This window comes from Cavia porcellus, unplaced genomic scaffold (genome assembly GCF_034190915.1).
Source record: "Cavia porcellus strain 051 isolate PalLab524CR breed Dunkin Hartley unplaced genomic scaffold, mCavPor4.1 scaffold_2, whole genome shotgun sequence".
NCBI classification, from domain to species: Eukaryota; Metazoa; Chordata; class Mammalia; order Rodentia; family Caviidae; genus Cavia; species Cavia porcellus.
This window is the reverse complement of record NW_026947485.1, coordinates 116,794,177-116,817,697: the sequence shown is the minus strand read 5'-3', so window position 1 is coordinate 116,817,697 and position 23,521 is coordinate 116,794,177. Positions and strand designations below refer to the sequence as shown.

General features: G+C 40.2%; 1 protein-coding gene and 2 pseudogenes across 1 annotated transcript; all 3 read right to left on the bottom strand.

The window, feature by feature from the left end:
- Positions 1–1,695: 1,695 nt before the first annotated feature.
- Positions 1,696–11,912, bottom strand: LOC100720208 (olfactory receptor 6F1-like; annotated as a pseudogene).
- A 123-nt stretch (positions 11,913–12,035) lies between these two features.
- On the bottom strand, positions 12,036–12,980 carry LOC101789024 (olfactory receptor 14A2-like). The gene has a single exon (XM_005008164.1). It carries the CDS (start codon positions 12,978–12,980, stop codon positions 12,036–12,038), a length of 945 nt encoding a protein of 314 aa, XP_005008221.1.
- Positions 12,981–21,552: 8,572 nt separating this feature from the next.
- LOC100720760 (olfactory receptor 14K1-like) lies at positions 21,553–22,491 on the bottom strand (annotated as a pseudogene).
- Between the last annotated feature and the right edge of the window lie 1,030 nt (positions 22,492–23,521).

The following is a 23,521-nucleotide window of genomic DNA, read 5'->3' as shown; positions in this document are numbered from 1 at the left end:
TTATACAATTTTGGGTTTAAATATGATGTTTTGATAAACACACACAATGTGGAATGACTACCTCTTCCTGAAGTTTTCTCCTGTTCTCTGGATATCACCTGGGTTTCCTAAGATGCTGTATACTTCTGATTTCTCTACCTGGAATTTAGCAGACCTTACTGGCTAAGGTCTCAGGTCCCAGAGTGCTCTAAGGTCAGATGTCAAGCTGAAACCTCAGGTTGTCATCTTTATTTCTGACTTTTCCACTACAGCACAAGGTAGGTTCTAGTTCACCTCCCAGAACTGATGATTTGTTTTATTCATGCACAAGTCCATGCAAGTAGCATGAGTTCAGACTGCCAACCTCTGTGACCCTGGTCTGGGTGTACTTACTCTCCAGTTGGTAACTCAGCCCTGGTGGTCTTTGGCAAGTGATACAGGGTCCTGGCCCACAGTCCCTTCTGGGCCTCCTCTCCAGTGCCTGCTCTCTCCAAGCTCCAGGATGGTGGTTGGGGGCCCTGTTTTGGAGAACATTTGCACAGGCTGAGCAGAAATGCCTGGGGCAAAGAGAAGACATCCACACTGGTCCCCAAATCAGGCCGGGCTTATGTTCAGGCTGTGGATTGCACCTGGAGTCCAGTCCTTTTCTCTTGACCCCTGTGACCATTAGACCTTGAAGACTCCATCACTGTCACCTCATTCCTCTCGACTGCTCAAGCATTAGTCTGAGCTCCACAGCTCTGCCTGCCTGGTGACAAGAGCCACACCTCGTATGTGATGATGCAACCATGACCCTCGTAAGATACCAGGAAGCCACAACTATGAGACTTACAACTTTGATTAAGCAAATACTTTATGCTTTCTCTTGCTAAACCTTTATGTTGTAGGATTACTGGCCATGATTCTTGTAGAAGCAGATCTGCAACACACCTTTTGGAAATTAATATGTATCAGTCCCAGTGAAATGGCTCTGTTTCCTTCAAGCTTGTAGCTTGCTGGCATTCTGCTTCCACACTGCAGCTCTGAATCCAGCTCAGGCTCCAGTAAATACACAAGCAGGGTCTAGGACACAGCTGTTACCCAGCTCCCAGCACCTGCTCTGCAGTAGCACATATGCCAGAGGTTCCCCAAAGCTTGCTGCAGCCCTGAGTGTCTTCTTGTCTTCATCCTTTCTGGGCCACCTGTTTCCTGTTCCCTATGAAGGGAGTGCAACCCAGAGCATCCAACCATCAGCTCCACCTACAGAGCAATGGTGCCCACAGAGCTCCCGTGAGGAAGTCTGTGCACCATGCTCAGTTATGCTTATATTCAGCTGTTTCCATTTCCTCATATTCTAAATATAGCTCTAAAAACTTTTCACTTAGATGATTAAAAAAAATCTTTAAAAGTGGCGAGAATGGAGTTTTAGCAAAGCATGTTTCTTATTATTTGCCCCTAATTTTATAAAAGAAAGTCAAAGTTACATCTAAACCCTTGTATATTTTTTCTTTAAAAGATCAATTTTGCTTTTATTGAACATTTATTACACAGGAATATAGAGTCAGAATGCCCAGATTTTTGTTTGTTTGATTTCAGTTCTCAAGGATTTTTTTTTTTTTTTTACCATTTTTTCCCATCTTCCTGAATCAAAGTTTTTCCCTGGTCCTCGACTGTCTTGCTGGCAGCCTTTGGGAAGATAAAGGGCAGTGTTTGTAGACTCCACTGTGCTGGGGAGATTTACTTCCCCCTCCATTTCCTCAGCAGGCTTTCTCTCACTTCATTGTTACAGAGCGTATAGATGAAGGGGTTCAGGACTGGGGTCACCACTGTGTTGAGGACATGCACTGCTTCAGCCAGGTACAGAGAATCTGTGATGAAGGTGCAGAGGTGGAGGAAAATGGTGGATCCATACCAGATTAGCACCATGGTGAGGTGGGAGGAGCAGGTGGAGAAAGCTTTGCTGAGGCCACTGGTGGACAGCATCCTGAGGATGGTGTTGATGATGTAGATATAGGACACCAGGATGATGAGGCAAGAGCTTAGGATGACCACAAATGCAATCCCAAAGGACACGAGCTCCACTGCTTAGATGCTGCTGCAGGCCAGGGAGATCCAGGGGGCAATGTCACACAAGTGATTGATGGCACGAGGACCACAGAAGGACAGGGTGCTGATGAGGGCATTGGACACTACAATGGCCAGAAAACCACAGGCCCAGGAACCCAACATCAGCTGTGTAGATAGCAGGCTGCTCATGATGGCACCGTAGTGCAGAAGGCAGCAGATGGTGAGGTATTGGTTATAGGTCATGGCTGCCAGCAGGAAGTACTCTGTGCAGCCTAAGGAGAAAACCATGTACATCTGCAAGTGGCAGCCCACAAATGATATTGCCCGGTCCCTCCCCAGCAAGACAACCAAGGCTTTGGGGACTGCCACTGTGGTATACCAGATCTCTAGGAAAAAGAGGTTGCTCAGAAAGAAGTCCATGGGGGTGTGGAGTTGGGGGGAGCTTCTCACCAGCAGCAGGATAGCCACATTGCCACCCACTGTGAGGAGGTACATCAGCAGGAGCAGCACAAAGAGAGCTACAGAGCCTGGGACCCAGGGAAGCCCAGCAGAAGAAAGTCCTGGGGCAGACTCTCATTGCTTTGGTGCCTTGAGGTGGTCTGCAACCAGAGCACAGTCACCTATAGTGAGGCCTTGGGGCAGTCACAGAGGCCCAGGGGGACCAGGGAATGAATCCATAAATGCCTGGTAGTTATCAAGCTATCTGTTCTGTGTAAGAGGCAAGGTACAGGTAACACCAGTTATTTTAATATATCTATGTGCCATGATACTACAGCCAATTAACAGTTCAGTAATCTAATGTGCAAAATATTTCAATGATCTTGCAAGATCACATCAATACTAACATTATACATTGGATGTAGGGTTCAGTGCAGCCCCTCTGTCTCCCTCCTTTCCTCCTGTGGCTGCAGCACAGTTTTAGGTGATGTCTAAGCCCACATGAGGCCGAGCATTTCCTGTGGGTTCAGTTTGTGACTTTTATGGCAGTCTCTGCATGGCTCTTGAAGGAAAATATGAAAATTTGTGTTTCTTTGGAAGTTGGCAGATTTCCTGTCAGTGGATCTATGATGAGAAGAGACTTTTTCCTTCCTTAGTATAGTAAAGGTATGTAGACTATTCTTGTAATGAAAAAACAAATTGCCTTAGATATTTCAGGTGACATAGAATAGTAAGAAATAGATATAAAAATGCTGCTCAGCAAAAATTGCCCAGTAGCGGATTTCCCAAGTTCTTAAAGTTAGCATGTTAGGGCACCTGCATGACTCATGAGGAAGTGCTGGTCCCTAACCATAACTGCACTTTCCTGTCTCAAACATCGAGGCAAAGTTGAACGCCCTTAGGATTGTCTAGTTTTCTTAAACAGCAGCCACCAAAGAACCCCCTAACACAGCCCAGCAATTACAATAGCGGTCACATCAGGGCTCAGAGCACAAACTCCTCAGTGTGTGACCTAGGAGTGCCAAGATTCTAACCTGAAGGTAAAAGAAAGCTGAAAAGTCACCCTCAGATCTTTCCTGGAGACCTTAGGTGACAGATGTCATTCAGGATTCATGGAGAAGTGTCACTAAGAGATAACAAGAAGACAGCAGCTGGCCTTGCTGTGTGCTCATGGCTTGGCACCATTAGACCTTTCCCTGGTGTCCCTGACCTGCTTCTGTGCAGAGGTTCATGGCAATGCGGTGTTCTGGTCTTCGTTTCTGAGGCTCCTGTGTCATAAACTTCACATGAAATAAATGTGCTGTGCTTTTCCCTGGTGAACCTGGTCTGTGATGGGGGCCAGCGTGAGCCATTTCAAAGGGCGCTGCTTTATCCTCTCCACAGGAGCCACTATGTGACTGCTGATTTTCCAGTGAGTAGCCTGGTACCCACTGTTAGCCTGGATCTACTGGGGCCTTCCTAGTTTACAGAAGAAGAACCTGGACCAAGAAGCTAAAATCACCCAAGTGGACTGTACATCAGTCCTGAAAGCTGAGTCACCTCCCACCTCTGTGTGTAGCTCCCTTTGGGTGACTGCATGCTGTGTTTCAACTGGTATTATTCCAGGGTTCTTTTTTCCCATTTGGTTACTTCATTACTCAAGGTGAGGGTTTTGCTATTTGTATTTATTAAGCTTGTACAGATTTGATATTCTGGAGTCTTTGGACCTTCTCATGTTCCTCAGGTTCAAAAAAATAATTTACGTTCCAATAGAAATCACTGGTCAGAGAAATTTTAAAATCCACTAGTGTGAAGTGATTCTATCCTAACTTTATGAGTAATGTGAGTGAAATAATTATATTCACTGTTTCCTAGTTTCAAAGTTTAAAACACAACTTTGATGACTGAAAGCTGGTGAATAAGTAGGATATTTGCCTTTGAATAAAAGGCAATTTTCATTTTACATTCAGTTAAGCTGCTGGGTCTCTCAGATCCTGTGAACTAACAACTGTGTGCTGTGCATGATGAGAGCCCTGTGTGAAGCCAGTGTGCTGCTCTGTAGCCGCGGTGGTGAGTCCACGATGCCTCTCTACACACAAGAGAAGCTGCCATGGTGCTTTTCTGAACTAAATCCTCTGCCTTCAGGTTTAACTGCAGATTCATCACTCTGATAAGTCAGTGGGGTTTGCGTTGCTGTGTGGGCGCCCATCTCAAAAAGGTTCCCATCCCTGTGGTCTTCAGTGGTTTGCATCTGAATCTGCAGTGCATCAGAAAGACTATGCTCACAGCTTAAAAGGAGCCTAAAGAGATCAGAGGAAAGGGTGTTTTGGCTTCTTAGCTTTAAAGAAGTTACCATTTCATTTTTAAAATAAGTAATCTGTTTTATAAAAAATAGTTTGAGTTTTAGACAATGTACTGAGTTAATGTACTATTCAAGTTAAATTTCTCATGAGTGGTGTTTTTGAATCTTAAGTGCATAATGTTTGTTTCATAGAGATAGCAGCACTCAAAACCCCTGCATGTACACTGTTCTTGGTTCATGGGAGGTTTGCAGTGGTGCCCAGGTGTAATGGTAGACCCACCGTGTGTGCTGGTTTGTGGTCACCATGCCGCTGTACCCTGGGGAAGCAATGGTCACTCTTTCTGCTTCAATTCCTTCTGCTGCAATGGCCACATTCTCTGACTTTGACCTCGCCTTTCCACTCCTGTTATTTCATAATTTTCGTCATTTAAAATTACTTTGCTTTGACCGATATTCCCTGTCTTTCTGTTCCTGGTTTGGTTACCTCTTTATTCATAGTGAGGGTTTTGCACTTTGCACTCACTCTGCTTGAATAGACTCTGTCTCTGCAGGCTTCAGACCCTCTCTTGTTTCTTCTGCTTCCTGTCTGTCTTTCAGGCTGGTCCTGCCCTGCCCTGGCTTTATTTAACCTCTTGTCGTATCTGGTGTCTCCTCCACTTTGTCACTGTGAGCTTCAGTGTGAAAACAGTGTGCTGTTAGGTCACAGCTTTGCTTGGCGAATCCTCCAGGGAAGGCTAATTCTCTCTCTTGGGCACTTAAGGCTAGTTAAAATGGCATTACCTTTTTCTAATTTTATCTAAATGTGCAGGTTCAGAATGTTTTCTATCACTTGATTTAAACAGCAAAATTATTAATTAGTAGGGCATAAAATATGTATGTCTTTGTTTTCATATTTGTTAGTCATTTATATATATATAAAAATGGGAAGGCTTTTTTACTTGAGTGAATGGTATGGGTTAGACTCACAATAAATAAAAAATCCAAGACAGTTTTAAAATCAAAAGAAAGGGGCTTGGTGTGTCTCAGTGTCAGTGTGTGGTTATCATGTGTGAGTTCCTAGGTTCAGATCCAGCACTGGCATGAAAAATCAAAAGTTGTTTTGAGAGTAGGAGATGAATTAATAAAATACCATGTTCAGACATTGATGAAAAGCATAAAAAACACATATGTAACAGTGTTTTTCCAGTGTCATAGTTTTGAAATATTCTATTACTGGAATAAAATAATATTCAACAATGAAAAATTTTAAAACAATATTATAAAACTCTCTTGCTGTGAGGCACATTGAACAGCTCTCATTGTGGAGTAACTTCCATTGACATTCTGGAGGGCAGTTAGGCTGCAGAAATCTTGCTGCATGGGGGATGGCTAGTATTTTATCCATTATTTTACATTGAAATTACTGTTATCACAGAATTAGGTGTTTCCTGAAGTGTGAACTGATTGTTCCAGAGAGTACACATATGTGACCTTTAAAAATGCAATTTATTTATGTAATTAGTATGGAGTAATGTACTTCAGGACATAGCCACAATCTAGAATTTTTTATTTTAAAAAGCCAAACAAAAAAAGGATAGAAATGATATAGAATTTCAAAAATAGTAAGAAATTAACACTAGTTAATATATTGCATATTTTTATTTTAGAAATAGTTGTTCAGGTTATAAGATCTAGGTATAAAAATGATCAAACAAACAATGACAGCACAAACTAACAGCGATTGGTAGTATAGTTATTTATCTTGCATACATAACATACCTCCAGTTATATGTGTATACCTACATACACAGAACCTCTTTTCTCCTTTCTCCTATCCAAATTGTTCTTTCCTTTTGAGCATTTTCTTACCCTCTCATTATCACCATATCTCCTGTACCTTTTGGATCTTATTACTCTTTCAGTTTTGCTTTTAACACTATAGAGACAGTATGATATTTACACATGTGAGTTTGTTTTATTTCACTTATGAGCATGGTCTCAACTTGACTCCATCTACCTATAAACGCTTCAAATGTGTCTTTATAGCTGAGTACTATTCCATTGTATAAAAAACCCACATCTTTTTCTCCATTCTGTGGTTGATAAGCATCTGGGTTGTCTCCAAAATTTAGCTATTACAAATTGTGTTGTAAACATGGGGGCACATATATCATTATAGCATGACATTTTCAGTTTTGTATTTTTGGTGGGTGTGTATTTTTCCTCCAGTGTGGCTTCCATCTTTGTCACTATCTCTGTCTCTCTCAGTCTTGGTCTCTGTCTCTGTTTCCATCTTGGTCTCTCTGTCTCTCTGTCTCTCTCTCTCTCTCTCTCTCTCTCTCTCTCTCTCTCTCTCTGGCTTAACTTCTTTAGAAACTTTAGTTGTGTGCTGAAGGTCTTGAGATTTACAGCCTTCATCATTCTCAGTTTTCCATGACTCCACCTATAGTTGATGAATGTTAATTTGAAAATTTTAGTAACTGTAAAGAATCATCTAAGTTAGACCTTGATGTGTTGTTTCTTAATCATTTCTGAGTTTGATCAAATTTAAATGTTCATTATTTGTATGTTTTCTGTAAAGTGCATATTTGTATATTTTCTTTTATATTTGATATGTTTAAATTATTTTATTATTTTGCATATGTACATATGATCTGAGAAGTATTTTTAAATTTTGAATTATTTTCTGAGGCACTTATTTTTTCCCTATGATACTTTTGTTGAATAAAAGTAAATTGAACCTTTTATACAAAGTTACCACTAATTTCCTTCCAGAGTTTTCTTTTTGTTTGTTTAAGAAATTCCTTGCCATGGTTGTACCTTGTATGTTTGAAATGTGTTGGCGTTCTGATGATCACATGGGTTGTCTAATTCCCCTGAAAATACTTATACATAGCTTTCACAGGATCTTTCAAACACATGATGCTAATTAATGAAGATACCTTAATCCCAGGCCTCCCCACTGAGGAAAGACCTCATCTCTGCTGTGTCCTCCTCACCCCTCTTCTTTAACCGCTTTTTGGCTGTCACTGAACGGTCCCCCCCTTAGTGGTCATAATGTTGTAAGAGTATTGACACCCGCCTCTTCTACATGTCCTGATTTTTCTTTTCTAAAAATTGTTTTGATTTTCCTCAGTTGCATATGTGAATTTTAAATGAAAAGATAAATTCTATTTTAAATCAAGGTTTCCAATAATTTGTTTTTACCACTTAAATATGCCTTCATTCACTCAGTTATTGACTGACTTCTTACAGTGCTGGGTGATCTGTCCTCAAGCTCAACCATGCTGGTCATGCATTCTAGCTCCAGGCTGCACATTTAACCCCTAGTTTAATTTTTAAACATATGTAATTGATTACACGCTTCAGACAGGGACTTATTAGACTGTTTAATAAATTTCAATGATTACTTCAGGACAACTGGCATGTCCCTGAGGCTTCTCATCTATATTCCCAGAACACTGTATGGGTATCAAATTAGACCAATTTATTTTATATTTTAAATAATTAAAAATTGTTTTCCTAAACAAGGTATTTTGAGACCTACTCCCAGGCACTTTATAAGCTTCATGTTTTGGGAGTGTGTAATGTATGCGAGTTTTTCCCATTCTAGGACTCACAGGGTCATTTTGTCCAGTACCCCCTTGAGCGCTCCAAGTTCTTCTCCTTAGAATGTTCCACTCCCCATGTCTTCCTGATGTTTTCTCACGTGGAATTCATGTTTGATCTGTTACGTTGTTCTCTGCTTTCGTGAAAATTGGATGTTGGTTCTGAGGCTTGGTTAAATTCGGGTTAGACTGTCTTTTCCTTCAACAATACCCAAAGATTATGCTTTCTCCCTAAGGCAGGGAGTTTGCTATTGCTTCTATTCATTATGGAGATTCCTCAAAAAATTAAAGTTCCACTAGCCCCACCTACTCCTCTTCTAGTTATCTTTCTGAAAGAGTTGGAGACATGCTCCTACAGTGCTGCACAAACTTCAATGCTTGACTGCTAGCCCTGTGATTCAAAGTGGGAATAAGGACTCAGTTGTGTTAGAACTGAGTATCTGCATGCCCATGTTTATAGAAGCAAGACTCATAATGGGAGAATCTTGGAGTGGCCCATATGACCCTCAGCAGACAGATGGATAAGGAGAATGTGGTATATTTTTATATATAAGGGAGTGCTGCTCTGGAATAAAGGGTAAATTTGAGTTATTTGTAGGAAAATGGGTGCCCCTTGAGGCCATAATTTTAAGTGAAATAAATCAGACACATGAGCTGAAATATGGTGTGGTTTCTCTTATACAATAAATCAAAAATATAAATATAAATAAAGAGCAAAATTTAAAAATAATAAATAGAGAAACTGATATTTTGCAAATGGGAAGAAGACAAGCAGTGGAGGGAAGGAAGACAAGAGAACAGATGTTTTCACGAAGAGGTATTTCACACATGTACCAACTCTCCAGAAAGAATCCAATCATTATGTTCTGCAAAGACGGACTGGGAAAGATACAACTGAAAAAAACCACACTGCTGTCAACTGGCCAAAGAGAAATGTTTCCTGCAGACACAACAGGGGAAATTCCTAGATTGGGAACAGAGGTGGGACCTGGTGTCCTGCACTTCAGCCTGACATGGTCACTGTTTAGTGACCCAGGGAAAGAAGGGTGAGGTTTACTCCTCAGTCACACTTATGACCACAGTCCTCTCCTATGCACGGGGTCTCTGCAATTATTGACCTTACTCACATTTTGGAAACAAGGAACTTGGCCCACTACCTGCTCAACCCCCAGGACAGCTGACAGTCACAGTGAGGTTGAAAGGACCAGACCACATAAAGGGCAACACCTCAATCCTTGTAAGTCACTGCCTGCCCCTCTCCCAACCAGCCTGTGCCCCTACCCCCTCCTCAACTCAACTCACCTGAGTCTGTGACCTGTGGTTGGTGCCTCACTCTGTTTCTGGTGTTTGGTCAACAGCAAAACTTTCTTCACCGTGATCTTTAGCCCAATGATCCAAAGTGGGAAAAGGGAACCATCTGGGTCAAAACTGATTATCTGTAATTAACATTCTGGTCCATGATGTGGCTTAACATCGAGACAAAACACACTTTGTCACACAAACTCATAGATTGATATACTTTGTTATATTTTAAAATGCACAGACTTTATTTGTTTTTAAATTTTAAAAGCAAAAACAAGAAAGGATAAGAATGATATAAGGCAGATCTACAAAGGCAGATTTTCCCAGCAGAAATTTACAGAAAGTAACAAGAAGCTCTCCGTGAGAAGGTTCTGGATCAGGGTGAAGGAAGGGTGAATTTAAAGTGTGATTTAACCCCTAGCATCGTCCTGGTCCTCACAAGGATGTCACCATGGAAATGGTAACTGCAGACCAATCAGGACACCAGCTGCAACCTCATGACAAACTAGTCAGATGTCTGCTTTCCGGCTCCTCCAATATGTGACTAGCACACAGAGAGACACCTCTTGCCATGGTCAGTGCAGCAGGATGTGGTCAGAGAGGTCACAACTCTGGCCTCAGACTGAGACTCATGTGCTCCATGAGTAGCAGACAGGACTCAACCTGTGTGAAGTAGAGAAAATTAAATGGAGAAGGCAGCAGGAAGACAATGGGGACCTATGCAGGTCCAACTTGCCTCAGCATGCATGAACCTTAATGCCCCGGAAGAAGGGGCCCGGGGGAGGAGCTAGGTACTCGGAGTTTCACAGGTTTGGATAACATCCAGGTTGTCAGACTTCTTGACTGCTGGTGGCAGTGGAACAATCTGCTAGTCAAGCTTGTAAACCAGCTGTAACAGAAGGTGAGCTGATTGGTCAGTGGACAGTCATGGGAGCAGCAGAGAGATTCTGGTGGGCTTGACCAGAAGAAAGAGAACATGCTGCACCTGCTGTTAAACTAGGGAGAAAGGATGGTGTGAGCTCCTGCAAGAGAAAAGAAAATCACAGTGTGGCTGGGTTACAGCAACTCTTCAAGTTGTTTTAACTTCCATGCCTTATTCCTGCCTGAATCAATTACAAAGTAAGTGATTAAAATTTGAAGATTTTCTATTAATCGTCTGTATCCATGACTCTACATCTTATTAAGAAAACAGTTTTCCAATCCGCACTTTCCCTTGTGATAATATCAGAAGAGAGAGTACTGAGACCCTTCCAGAGATTTTCCAAGAAATAGACAAGCTCCTAAGTATGTACATCTATGAAATTTCAGCAGTATAAGTGACCTGAGGCTCAGGGTCATTTCCTTGTGGCCATTTTCTTCATCCAACTCCGTAATAGCTTCATGTTCACACCAAAGATATATAATTGTTTAACATATTCCTTGGTTTCAAGAATTAAAACAAATTATTACATGATCTCCCACAGCCTGTTTGAGAAAATTTAAAGAGAAATCCACATGTAAGAGATATCATGAAGGCTTTATTTTATTTTAGTATGACTTTAATATATTAAAATGAAAATAGTTATCAGAGAATACTTAAGAATATGAGTAAATATGTTTGCCTACATCTGGCCATTCCATTAGTCCAAGTTAGTTTCAACATGACTGAAAAAGACTATAAACATGATGGAATATTATTTGAAAAAATCATTTTATTTCCCTAGATAATCAAAAGTTATTCTACCAAAATCTAGGATTTCTGTAGGAATGACACAGGTTGGGAGAAGTCTTTTGCATCATGGATAACAGTGAGGAAGCAAAAAATCTCTCTTTGCCTCATGACTTCTCAATAATCTTAACAGATTCTACAGTTTTTTTTCAGAAATGCTATCGTTTCTCAATTATAGACGGCACAACGATCTTCTGGTCCACCGCTTTGGAGGTACCCTGTGCCCTGCTGGACATCGTCCACCCAGGTGACCAGGGTTCCTTGGGAGGATGCGGCTTGGCTGTTCCTCCCCCAGCAGGGTGGCAGATGGCTTTGCAGGTGAATGCTCTGCCTCAGCACCTACCAGCCATGGCAGTGTGGTTCAGGTGCTGTCCATGTATGGAGACCGCTGTGCCATCTCAGAACTTTGGTTTTCCACAAATGAAGCACAGAATTGAATTACTAGAAGACCAAAAATGAAATCCACTCATGATAACAGCCAGGTTTTTCAGAAAGCTCAGCCACCAAGGGGGAGCTTTGCTTAAAGAGCACCTGCACTGGCCTGCAGGCTGCAGATGCTGACCTCAGGCATCGGGTATTGACTTCCTAGAGGCACAGATGGACCTATGCCTGCCTCAGACCTTCCCAAAGTTAGGGATGAGGAGACCCCATGCCACATTTGAGGGACCGTGTTGGGCACCAACACCAGGGTATGTTAAGCGGTGGATGCCTGGCAGGCAGGCAGGGCTGGCAGCAGCCTCCTCAGACCCTGCTTCATGTCCCTGTTCCTCAGGGTGTAGATGACGGGATTCAGGATTGGAGGGAGCATGGTGTAGGTCACAGACAGCAGGCGGTCGGTGACTGAGGGAGCATCTGAAGGCAGCCTCAGGTAAACAGTGAATGCGCTGAGCATAAAGATGGAGAAGACCACGAGATGGGGGAGGCATGTAGCAAAAGCTTTTGACTGACTTTTCAGGGATGGAATCCTCAGCACAGTGGAGAGAATGTGAATGTAAGAGAATACAATGCAGATGAAACATGACAGGCTCAGACACACACCAATGCCCAGACTGGGGTAGATCACCAGGAGTGTATCACTGCAGGAAATCTTAAGCAAAGAGGGCACATTGCAGAAAAACTCTGATATCACACTGGAGCCACAGAAAGGCCCAGAAAAGGTGCCAGCTGTGTACACAGCGCCAAAGAGCAGCCCCAGGGCCCAGGAAACTCCTGCCATCAACACACAGGCCTCGCTATTCACGATGGCTTCATAGATCAGGGGACAGCAGATGGCTACATAGCGGTCATAGGACATGGCAGTGAGGATAAATATCTCACCAGCTGAGAAGGAAGTCATTAAAAGGAGCTGGAAGGCACAGCCTGGAATGGAAATGGAATTGTCATGGAGCAGACTGTTGATGATAAATTTGGGGATTGGAATAGACACCAAAGAGATGTCCAGCAAGGACAAGTTCTTCAGGAAGAAGTACATGGGTGCTTGAAGCTTCTGGTCCAGGCTGAGAACAGTGATGGTAAGAAGGTTGCTCATCAGGGCCACCAAATACAGCAGCAGGAAGAGCATGCCACAGAGTGTCTGCCATGAAGGGTCCTCAAAGAACCCCAAAAGAAGGAACCCTGTCACCAAGGTGACGTTGACCATACTAGAGCCTCCTCTCTGCCTGTCAGGATGAGGACATACACAAAAAGAGGAAAAGTAATAATCAGCCCAAAAACAGTGATGTTAATATTCAGAGATATTCAATGGCAAAGGAACAATGTGACCTCTGTAACTTACATACCATTGAGCATTTTCTTAAAAATTCTCTTTCCTTTCAAATTTTCTCATTTCTTCCCATCCTTCTCCCTTTTTCTCCTCTTCCCTTGCCAGCTAATGACAGAATCTAGGGTCTCACAGGTATTAAATAGGTCATTACCATGAAGCTACATGCCAGATGCCTCTTTTCCCCCACCCCAGTATAAAAAATTACATTAGTAATATATGAACTCGGTCTCAGTTTTGCTTTTAGAGTTTTGACACTCAGAGATTTAGGAAGGACTTTTCAGGGTTTGAGGGTTGCCTTATTTCCCTTTACACTGTAAAGAACTCTTTCTTTTCTGCTTACTTATCATACTTCAAATAGCTACAGGGAAAGATTCTGGATGTTTTCACAACAGAGATATGAAAGACCATTAATGTGAGCCATGTGCTAACTACAGTGATATGATCATTACATGACATACACAGTACATTACACATTATCCATGGAATTGGAATAATTAGTAAGAAACACAAGAAAAAAATCCAGGAAAATAAAACAGAATGAAGTAGTCTTTATAAGAGCTCACCCAATCCTGTATTCTCAACACTCGCTCATTACAAGATAAATACAACTTCATTAAACAAAGGTGTGCTCCCTACTCACTGGGCATTTGTGTCCCACTACTATGAACCATGTTTTATGACAAACCTTTTTCTATCAGAAAAACAATGCAAAGCCTCATGTATCTATAGTGTGTCTGCATCCCCAGTATTGTATACAGAAGCAAAACGTGTGCTCTTGTGTGTGGTTATGATTGTGAACTCACTCGTACATTTATACTAAATAATGCAACACAGGCACATAACTTCCTCTATCCTCTTGTATCTGAGCAAGAGGATGTAACTGAAGATTTGTTGTTCAGTGTCTGTATTGTCTTTAGTTCATAAAATCCTAGTATATCGAAAAGGAGCGGGAGAAGAAAAAGTGATTTAATTCATATACTTTATGTCCTTTGGGTACAAGCATCTATTCAGAATCACACTATTAGACTTCCCGGTATTTGATTTCTTTATAAATGGTGACCACAAGAGAATGTATTTGTCATTTTGAATATTTTCCTCTTACGTAATTCACTTATTAATGCTATCACATATGATCTTTCTGATTTCAAAATGTTTCCATAGTGCTGTTATTTAGTTATTTTTTACTGAAAGATCAAATTGATGTCTATATGTATCAGACATGAACTAAATAATAGAGATTTTTCCTGGGAGCTTGCACTTCATTGAAGGGGGAATAAAAACAAAAACTAAGGAAAGACAAACCTCAGACAGTGACAGATGCTAAGGTAAGAAGAGCTGCTATTTGGAGATTATGTGTGGGGAAGGGCATTCACCTGAATGACCTGGGTGCCGACCCAGAAAATCGGAGCAAGAATCCATAGAAAAGAACTGTGTGGAAGGTAACCGAGCAGACACAGCTCACATGGAGTAAAGATTTGGGTGCCAGGTCCCCTAGGGAGAAGCAGTTGCCGAAGCCTGATTCTTTCCAAAGTTATTTACTATATAAAGTTTTTTAAAAATCTATTTAGAAACAGAATATTCTAATATTTTATCCAAAATTTTGAAATTCATACCTTAAAATAATTCCAGTGCTTCAATCATCCAACAACCCTTCCTCATCAGATGTATTTTTAGGAAATGACTCTAAAAGGTATACATGAGTTACAACTTTTTTCATACAAATAAGAGATTTCAGTTTAGCAGAAGATGTGTTGAAAGTGAAGCAGAACATCACACTGTCTTGGAGAAGCCTCTGTGACATACAGGTACAGCTCTAGGATTCTGCTGAGACTGAAAGATTCCTACTAAGTTGTGAAGTTTCACAGGGAAAGATGAAGAGTAAAGTGAACAGGAAAATCATTAATCTTTTGTAAAGTTCATGTCTTGCATCATTTGAAAACCTCTGAGGGCAAAACTTACAAAACACACTTTTAAAGAAACTTAGCTAATACCCAGGATTCCCCAAAGGAAAAGGTCTGAATCGCCTTATTAAGTGTTTATCACTTGTTTTAAACTTTTTTCATTGCTGAGACAAAATGCTCAACACTCAAAGCTGAGGGGAAACGGTTTATTCAGCTCAGAGTTTGTAGAGGTTTAACAACACAGTCTGCTGGCTCCAAGACAGGGTGGCACATGGCAGAGGGGCAACCACTCATGGGGGCGGAAGATAGCAAAAGTAATAAGGGGTCTTAACAATATCTTTCTGCCACTTTCTTCTGATCCAGACTAGTGGGATTAGAGTGGTGGCAAACCAATCAGTGGACGATTTAGTAATCAGGCACCCTTAATCCAGGCATTGGACCACAATCACACACTCTAGGTCCAGCCACCAATGCTCACCTATGACCACATGAAGCTTTGGGGACATCTAAACATAAGCCATAACTCCTCTCAAAGCCATTAGCATTACATTATAATCACTATTGTTTTCTATAGATGGGTTTGCATGCCATGGAAAATATGAAATAACACCATGAAGAATATGGATCAGATATTTGTCAGTATTATAGTAAATTGATGAGATATGCCCTTCAGAGAAATAGCATAACATTATAATGATCCAGCTCATGTTGCTGCTGTAAATTTGTTCTGTAGCTAATAGTAGCTGGCTATGAATCTCAGTATGTACAACAGGAGGATACAGGAGGCAGTTATTTCCCCATAACGGTCGTGAATACATCATTAAATCCCACTAAATATAAGTTTAGTCATCATATAAATTTGTCATTCTTTAATACAGTGCCATTTAAGACAACATGTCTCTTATATACCACTGCCTTTACTACAGTGTTCCAGCATCATTAAGTGCTGTAACACACTCATTACACACCCACAACACACCGATAACACACCCATAGCAGCACCTCTTTCTGGAAGGTTATCATAACTAGCTAAACAATAACTGAGGGAAAGCCCAATGTCTGAGCTCAAAACTTTACCACCATAAATAATTTTAACCTAGAAGTTGCCTGATTTTTAGTTTTGCGTCTTTGAAGACCTGTGTAACCTTGTGAAGACCTTGTGAAACGAATATATTTCATTCACCATGAAGTCTGCAATACTGGGTGTCGCAGACCAGATCAGAACTGTCTAAGGAGGCAGTTCTGTCCTGCTTCTCATCACTGAGCAGTCCAGGTGTCCCTGTTAGCTATGTAGAAAAACTCATGTCCACTATCAAGTTCAGAAATGGGAGTTAAAGCCTTTGACAGAAAGTAAAGTTAGACCAGGGAGGAGAGTGGGACCTGGGGAGGGTGCCAGGATGTTCCATAGTTAAATATGACCTGCTATCTATTGACTTTCACAATAACTTGAATGACATATGTATCCAGCACATTTGAAGTGTGACTCAACAAGTTAGAGTTTCTGAAGACTTGTGTTCACTTGAACTCCGTAGACTAATAGTACTTTGAGACTATGTTTGTTGAAACTAATGTATTTCACCGAAGTTCAGGTGTGAACATATGCAAAATACATGTGCCTTTGTAATAGCTTAGTTTAATGAGATTGAATGCGTAGTTAGAGAAGCCTGTGATAAGGGCACATGCAAGAAGTAAGCAAGTAGCCAAGCAGCCTTTAGGATTAAGGACAATCAAATAAAAGTTTTTGATAAAGTCCAGCACTCACTCATGATAAAACCCCTAAGCAAATCAGAATACATGGTCTCTACCTCAATCTGATAAAAGCCATCTATGACAAACCAACAGCTAGCATCATATTAAATGATAAAAAATCTGAAAGCTTTCACTCTAAAATCAGGAACAAGACAAGGATGTCCATATCACCACTCTTATTCAATATGGTTCTGGAAATGTTAGCCAGAGCAATTAGACAAGAGAGAGAACTAAAAGGAACAAGGATAGGAATGGAAGAAATTAAATTATCATTATTTGTAGATGACATGATACTCTTCACAGAAGATCCCAAAAACTCTATCAAAAGACTACTAGAGTTAATAATAAGCAAATTCAACAGTGTAGCTGTATACAAAGTCAACAATCAAAAATCAATAACATTCCTGTACACAAACAACAAATATATTGAGAAAGAAATTATGGAAATAACATTTTTCACAATAGCATCCAAAACAATGAAATACTTAGGAATCAGTCTAACAAAAGATGTACAAGATTTATACATCGAAAACTTAGTACTCTAAGAAAGGATTTTGAAGAGGATGCCAGAAAATGGAAAGATATCCCTTACTCTTGGATAGGAAGAACCAGCTTGGGGAAAATGACCATACTCCAAAAACTGTTACACAGATTTAATGGAATCCTAATCAAAATACCATTAGCATACCTCACAGATCTAGAGAAAGCATTCCTAAAATTTATGTGGAATCAGAAGAGACCTAGAATAGCAAAGACAATATTGGCAAAAAAGGCAAGGTAGGAGGCATCACAATCTTTGACTTAAAATTATACTACAAAGCTAGTGGCACAAAAACAGACCTGAAAATCAGTGGAACAGATTAGAATAGTGGAACAGTTGTAGACACAACTACAAAGACACTCAGCCACTTTGTCTTTGACAGGGGGACTAAACATGTTCACTGGAATAAAGACAGCTTCTTTAATAAATGGTGCTGGGAAAATTGGTTTACATTCTGAAGACTTAAATTAAACCCATGTCTATTGCCATGCCCTAAATTAAAGTAAAAATGGATCAAAAATATAAATATTAAAAAAGAAATACTAAATTGATTAGAAGACAAGGTAGGTAGAAATATTGAAAACATAGGGGTAGGCTAAAGATTCATAAACAATACACAAACCACATGGAATATTTCAAAGAATCAAAAACTGGGATCTCATCTTATGAAGAAATTCTCACAAATCAAAGAAAATCATGTAGCTCACTGAGGTTAAGAACTAACTCAAAAGACTAACACAAGCTTAGAGGTGCAAAGGTAAAAGTAATAATGAAGTATAAAATATTGAGATGATAATACAGAGCTAAGGAATCTAAATTCTAGGAAGAAAACTCTCATCTGGGATATGCTAAGTTATAATTTTACAGCTCTTTCTTCTCCAGACCTGCAGAGATACACAGATAATGCGTTCTGTTTTTAAAATCATTCCATCTGAAGCAACTAAAATCATTCCATTCAACTGGACTTTGTTCTAATTTTGATATATGAGAACTTTTCTAAATTTTCATTGATAAATACTCTCCTATATTCATTCTTTGTCTTTCAATTTTGAGAGACAGAGAACTCAGTTCTTATGCAATTAAGTATCGTGCTCTGTTTAATTTGCATTTATGGAAATTCTTACTTTTTTCTTTTCTCCTGAGTTCCATGTTAGAAGCTATACATTTATGTCAGTGGGTGTGTGCCTTTTGGTCCATAGCGTGATCTTACCACTTTATCTTGTGACCTCATGGAGACCACACACTGTTAGAAGAATGGACGTCTATATCATGATCAAAGAATTCCTTCTGATGGACATCTCATGTTCTAGAGAGCTCTGACTATTGTAAGTTCTTAGTGATTATCTGGTGTCTCTAGTTGGAAACCTTGGGCCCACAGCAGCCATAGTAACAGACTAGTGTCTTCACTATGCAATGTACTTTTCTCTAAGTAAATGGTCCCTCATAGACCTCTGCAGCATCTCAGTTACTGTTCCCAAATCAATTATTAATTACCTTACAGGTAGCAACTCCATTTCACTCAAAGACTGTACCACTCAAAGACTGTTCTCCTGTTTATTTTCTCTGCATTTGCAGAGCTTGCTCTACTGGTGGTCATGTCCTATGACCATGATGTGGCCATTTGTGGCCCTCTGCATTAAGGCCTCATCTTCACCCCAAATCTGTGCACAAAGGTAGTGGGGGGGCTCCTGGGCCTGTGGCCTGGTCTGCTCTGTGATCCACACAGTGACCATGTTCAGGTTTTGCTTCACAAAGTCCAATGTGATCCATCAATATTCCTGTGATGTATCTCAAATTCTGAGGGTATCATATTCAGATGTTCAGTTTGTTGAATCTGTGGTCTTTGTAGTAAGAGTTTGTGTCATTTTTGTAAGTTTTGTCTTTGGTTATGTTACATATGAATATACTTTCAACAATGCTTAAGATTAATATGAAAGAAGCCCATCACAAAGTCATATCCTCTTGTGTCTTAGCATTGGGCATTTCAAGTGAAATGTCATGCAGATTCATTGTCATTCTCCTTTTGGATTGATTTTTCCTATGATTTTGATATCAGGGTAATATGTGCCTCCAAGAATATGGTAAGGAGAAATGCTTCTTCTCATGTTTATGAAAGTGTTTGAAGTATATTGCTGTTAAGTCTTTTATAAAATGTCAGAGATTTAAGTTAAACGCATGTCTGTCACGTTTCACTAAACTAAATTCAAAACAGATCAAGATATAAGTATTAAAACAGAAAAACTAAATTTTGTGGAACTCAAAGTAGGTAGAAATCTTTAAGACACAGAGGCAGGCAGAGTTCATGAACAAAAACCAAACTTCACTCCTGAGTTAGTTAAGCTTCTAAATTTCTCAAGTTGATGCAATAAATCAACCATAATACAGCCTCAGCTGACAAATACCTGAAGTAGTAAAGAAAATTCCACAAAGTAGATGGAAGACATGTACAGTGATAAGAGAGAAATCGTCACACAGCAAACAGGGGTGACACAGTTATTTGGAAAGCACCATCATCTGACTGATGGGAGGGCAGGTGCACTTCTCTTGCCCATGAATTAAAATACATTAGGTCACCTCCGTTTTCCTTCATCTGATTTCCAGTTATCTTATTTTCCCACTTAAAACACCGGTGTTATTTATGATGACTTGTGTGTACATATGTGATTTTTCAGTCATGATTATGTCTAAAGACTTATTGATTCTCCAAAGCCTTAATTCTCAAGTACACATATTTTTTCATACTAAAATTCAGTAGTTCTGTGAAAGGGAGTCAACTAACATTTTACATGCTCATTTATTTCACATTTTTGTTCAAAGAGTCTGAATTTGACATAGTTGAATTAATGCTGAGACTTGTTAAAAGTGAAAACAAAAACAAAGCTGTTTCATGCTGAGAATTATGAATTTCACTGTAAAATAAATCAGTGAATTTGTCCTTCACCTTTCCATGCAAGCATACACACACCATTTAGTGTGTAATATATTTGCTTATTAAAATAGATATTTAAATTACTTTAATCAATGTAATTATGTTTTATTGTGAGAGAGGTTTGAATTACTCATTTGCATTCCCATGTAATTTTTTAGAGATCAAATATATGAAACCAAGTGCTTTATAATCCTTCACAGTCTATTTAAATTACACTTTTAAAATTAAATAGAATTTGGGCAAAAAGAAAAGTCCTGAGAGGGCAATAGGAACAAATTTGAAAGATGCTCAGTGAGCAGAGAGTAGCTGAAGGTGTGGTCAAATCTACAGCATTTAATACATCCTGTGCTCTGGGCTCTGTATCTGAATCCACGCTGTATCCTCCTAGATACTCAGTTATCCCAGTGTGGAGGGCACTGCTCCCATCTGTCCTGGGGGAGGATGGCAGATGTTAAAGTATGAGCAGTGATGCTGCTCAGCAAACACTCATCACCCTCTCCTCAACGAAGCCATAAGCAGACCGAGCAAGGAGACAGAACTGTTTCCTGCAGCTGGAGCTGAACGTAATTGTATATCCTGAGGATACTGGAAATGCAATGTGATACTGGGAGCCTGGAGGAAGTAGGACTTGTCACAGTGTGAGAAGCACTATCCCTTGCCACATTCATAAATGCCAGTGCATAATTAGATAATGTCAGGAATGCACATATTGCATACAAAATGCTTTCAGTAATGAGAACAATATCTGAACTCAGAAATATAATTTATTTTAGAAAGAAAGGTGCACAAGATTAATTTTTTATATGTATTTTATGTTACACTATATACATGAAGCATGCATTCAACAAGTCAAACCTGTGATTAAATTAAGAACATTCAAAAATTTTCAGTTATTTTTAACCACAAACTTAAGATAATTTTCAGTAAATAATGGAAATCACGTGATAATAAAATCTGATCTGTGAGAAAAAAATCACAAGTTATAATAAAATCTGATCAGTGTAGTAGGCACACTGAAAAATTCAGAAAAATAAAAGATTGGGAAAATAAATTGAAAGCCAGGAAACATGAATGCTTAGGAGGAACAAGAACTTCACATAATTCAAATACGAATGGAATGACAGACCACAAACAAAAATCATCCAAGGTAAAACAGAAAAACCTTTCAATTTATATATTTAAAAACTATAAAGTGAAGAAGCTTAGGAAATGACCAACTTCCCACAGAAGCTGACATTACAGTGAGAAGACCCAAGGCATGCTGAAATCTGAACAAGAATCATCCCAACACTCAGTCGGGGGAAGGAGCAGGGGGATGTGCTGCACACTTCAACTTGGTCTTGTTGTTTTTAGTCTCCTTCTCATTTTCCTTAAGACTTTACTCAGGGCTGACTGAATGTCCCTGTTCCTCAGGCAGTAGGTAACAAAGTTCAAGGCAGGAGGCATCACAGAGCAGAACACAGAGCACAGCAAGTCCGCAATAGGAGAAGCATTGGAGGCAGGCTTCAGATAAGCAACAGCACCCGAAAGGAGAAAGAAGCCCACAACCACCAGGTGGGGTGGGGAGGTGGAGACGGCTTTGGACTGGCTCTGCTTGGATGGTATCTTCAAAACAGCAAGAAAATAAACACACAGGAGACCACAATGTAAACCAAACATGAATATATATAGAGGCCCCCAAGGACCGCACTGACATTGTTGACAGCATGCTCCTCAGAACAACTGAGCTCTAGTAGGGATGGGACTTACAGAAAAAATGGTGAATCTGATTGGAGCCACAGAACTCCAGGAAGAACATCCCAGCTGAATACAAAATCCCAAACACTGCCCCACTGAGCCAGGACACAGCCACCAACTGGACACAGCACCCTTTGCTCATGACAGCCTCATAGTGCAAAGGGTGGCAGATGGCAGAGTGGTCACAGGACATAGCAGTCAGGATTCCCACCTCTGACCCTGGCAGAAGGACCACGAGGAAGAGCTGAGACACACACCCAAAGGAAAAGATGGAGTTACTGAGGGTGATAGAGTTGACAATGGATTTGGGGTCTTAGAGAAGATGAGACACAGGTTCAGGCAGGACAGATGCCTGAGGAAGAAGTACATGGGGGTGTGGAGGTGGTGATCGAGAACTGTGAGGAGGAGGTTGAACACCAGCATGGACACCAGGTAGACCAGGGAGAGGAGGACAGCCTGTAGCCCCAGCAGTTCCCTGCTGTCCATCAGTCTCAGGAGCAAGAACCAACCCGAATGTGTCTGATTTCTCATACCGTAAAGTCTCAGGCCACCTGTTGAGTGTAAAGGCACAATGGTGAGTTATAAACATCATATTACAGGGATGTAAGCACAGCCATGTTTGTAGCATCACACACTGTTACAGCTCGGTCCTAAATGTCCATCGTGGGTGGATGGACAAAGAAAACGTGGTTTTATACACAACAATGTACCACTTTACCATCTTTAAAGAAGATAAATTTGAGGCCTTGAATAGGAAAATGGATGAACCTTGAGACCATGATGTCAACTGAAGGAAATTATTGAAAAGCTTAAAAATCACACAATTTCTCCTACATGAGAAAACCTGGGTATAAATAAAGGTCAAAATAATAGAGATAGTAAGAAACAGAACCTTGTAAGATGGAAAATTACCCAGTGAGGAGAAAGAGGCTGGGAAAAGGGTGTAGAAAGAATTGAGATGTGTTGAGTATACATGCCTCCTCCACATCACCCTGACTGTAATCACTGTCACTGTCCATATGTGAAAGTCAGAATGATGCACTTTGCATCTAGGCTGTAAATGTGGCCATCTCACAGGTCAGCTGTGACTCTGCAGGTGGACTGTGCGGTAACTCTGAGCAAGATCATAGTTTTGCAGCCTAGAGATCGGCACATTTTCTTTGCTGTTCTTAAGAGTTCCCAAGCCAGCTACCCTACTCAGTCAACCCAGTTCCCAGTGCTATTAGCTCAACTGTAACATAATTTTTTTCAAAATTTTTCTTTCTCTAAGTGTGACTTTGTTCACTTCATGTTTTAAAACAGAGCATCCCTTTAATAAAGAGTGGTCATCAGCCATCTCCTCACTTCATGAGTTATCTTTATCATGTAACATGTGTCATCAGTGATCTGCCCTAATTTAATAATTTCAGGAGTACACAAATTTGAACTAATAAAATAAATATTAAGATATATACAGCAGGAAATCTATCATATGTCTCTCCATTCTTGATACATGCACAGTTTAATATCATGAGTTAGTTTAAAAACATCAAGATGTTTTTATTCAAATCACCTATAAAAT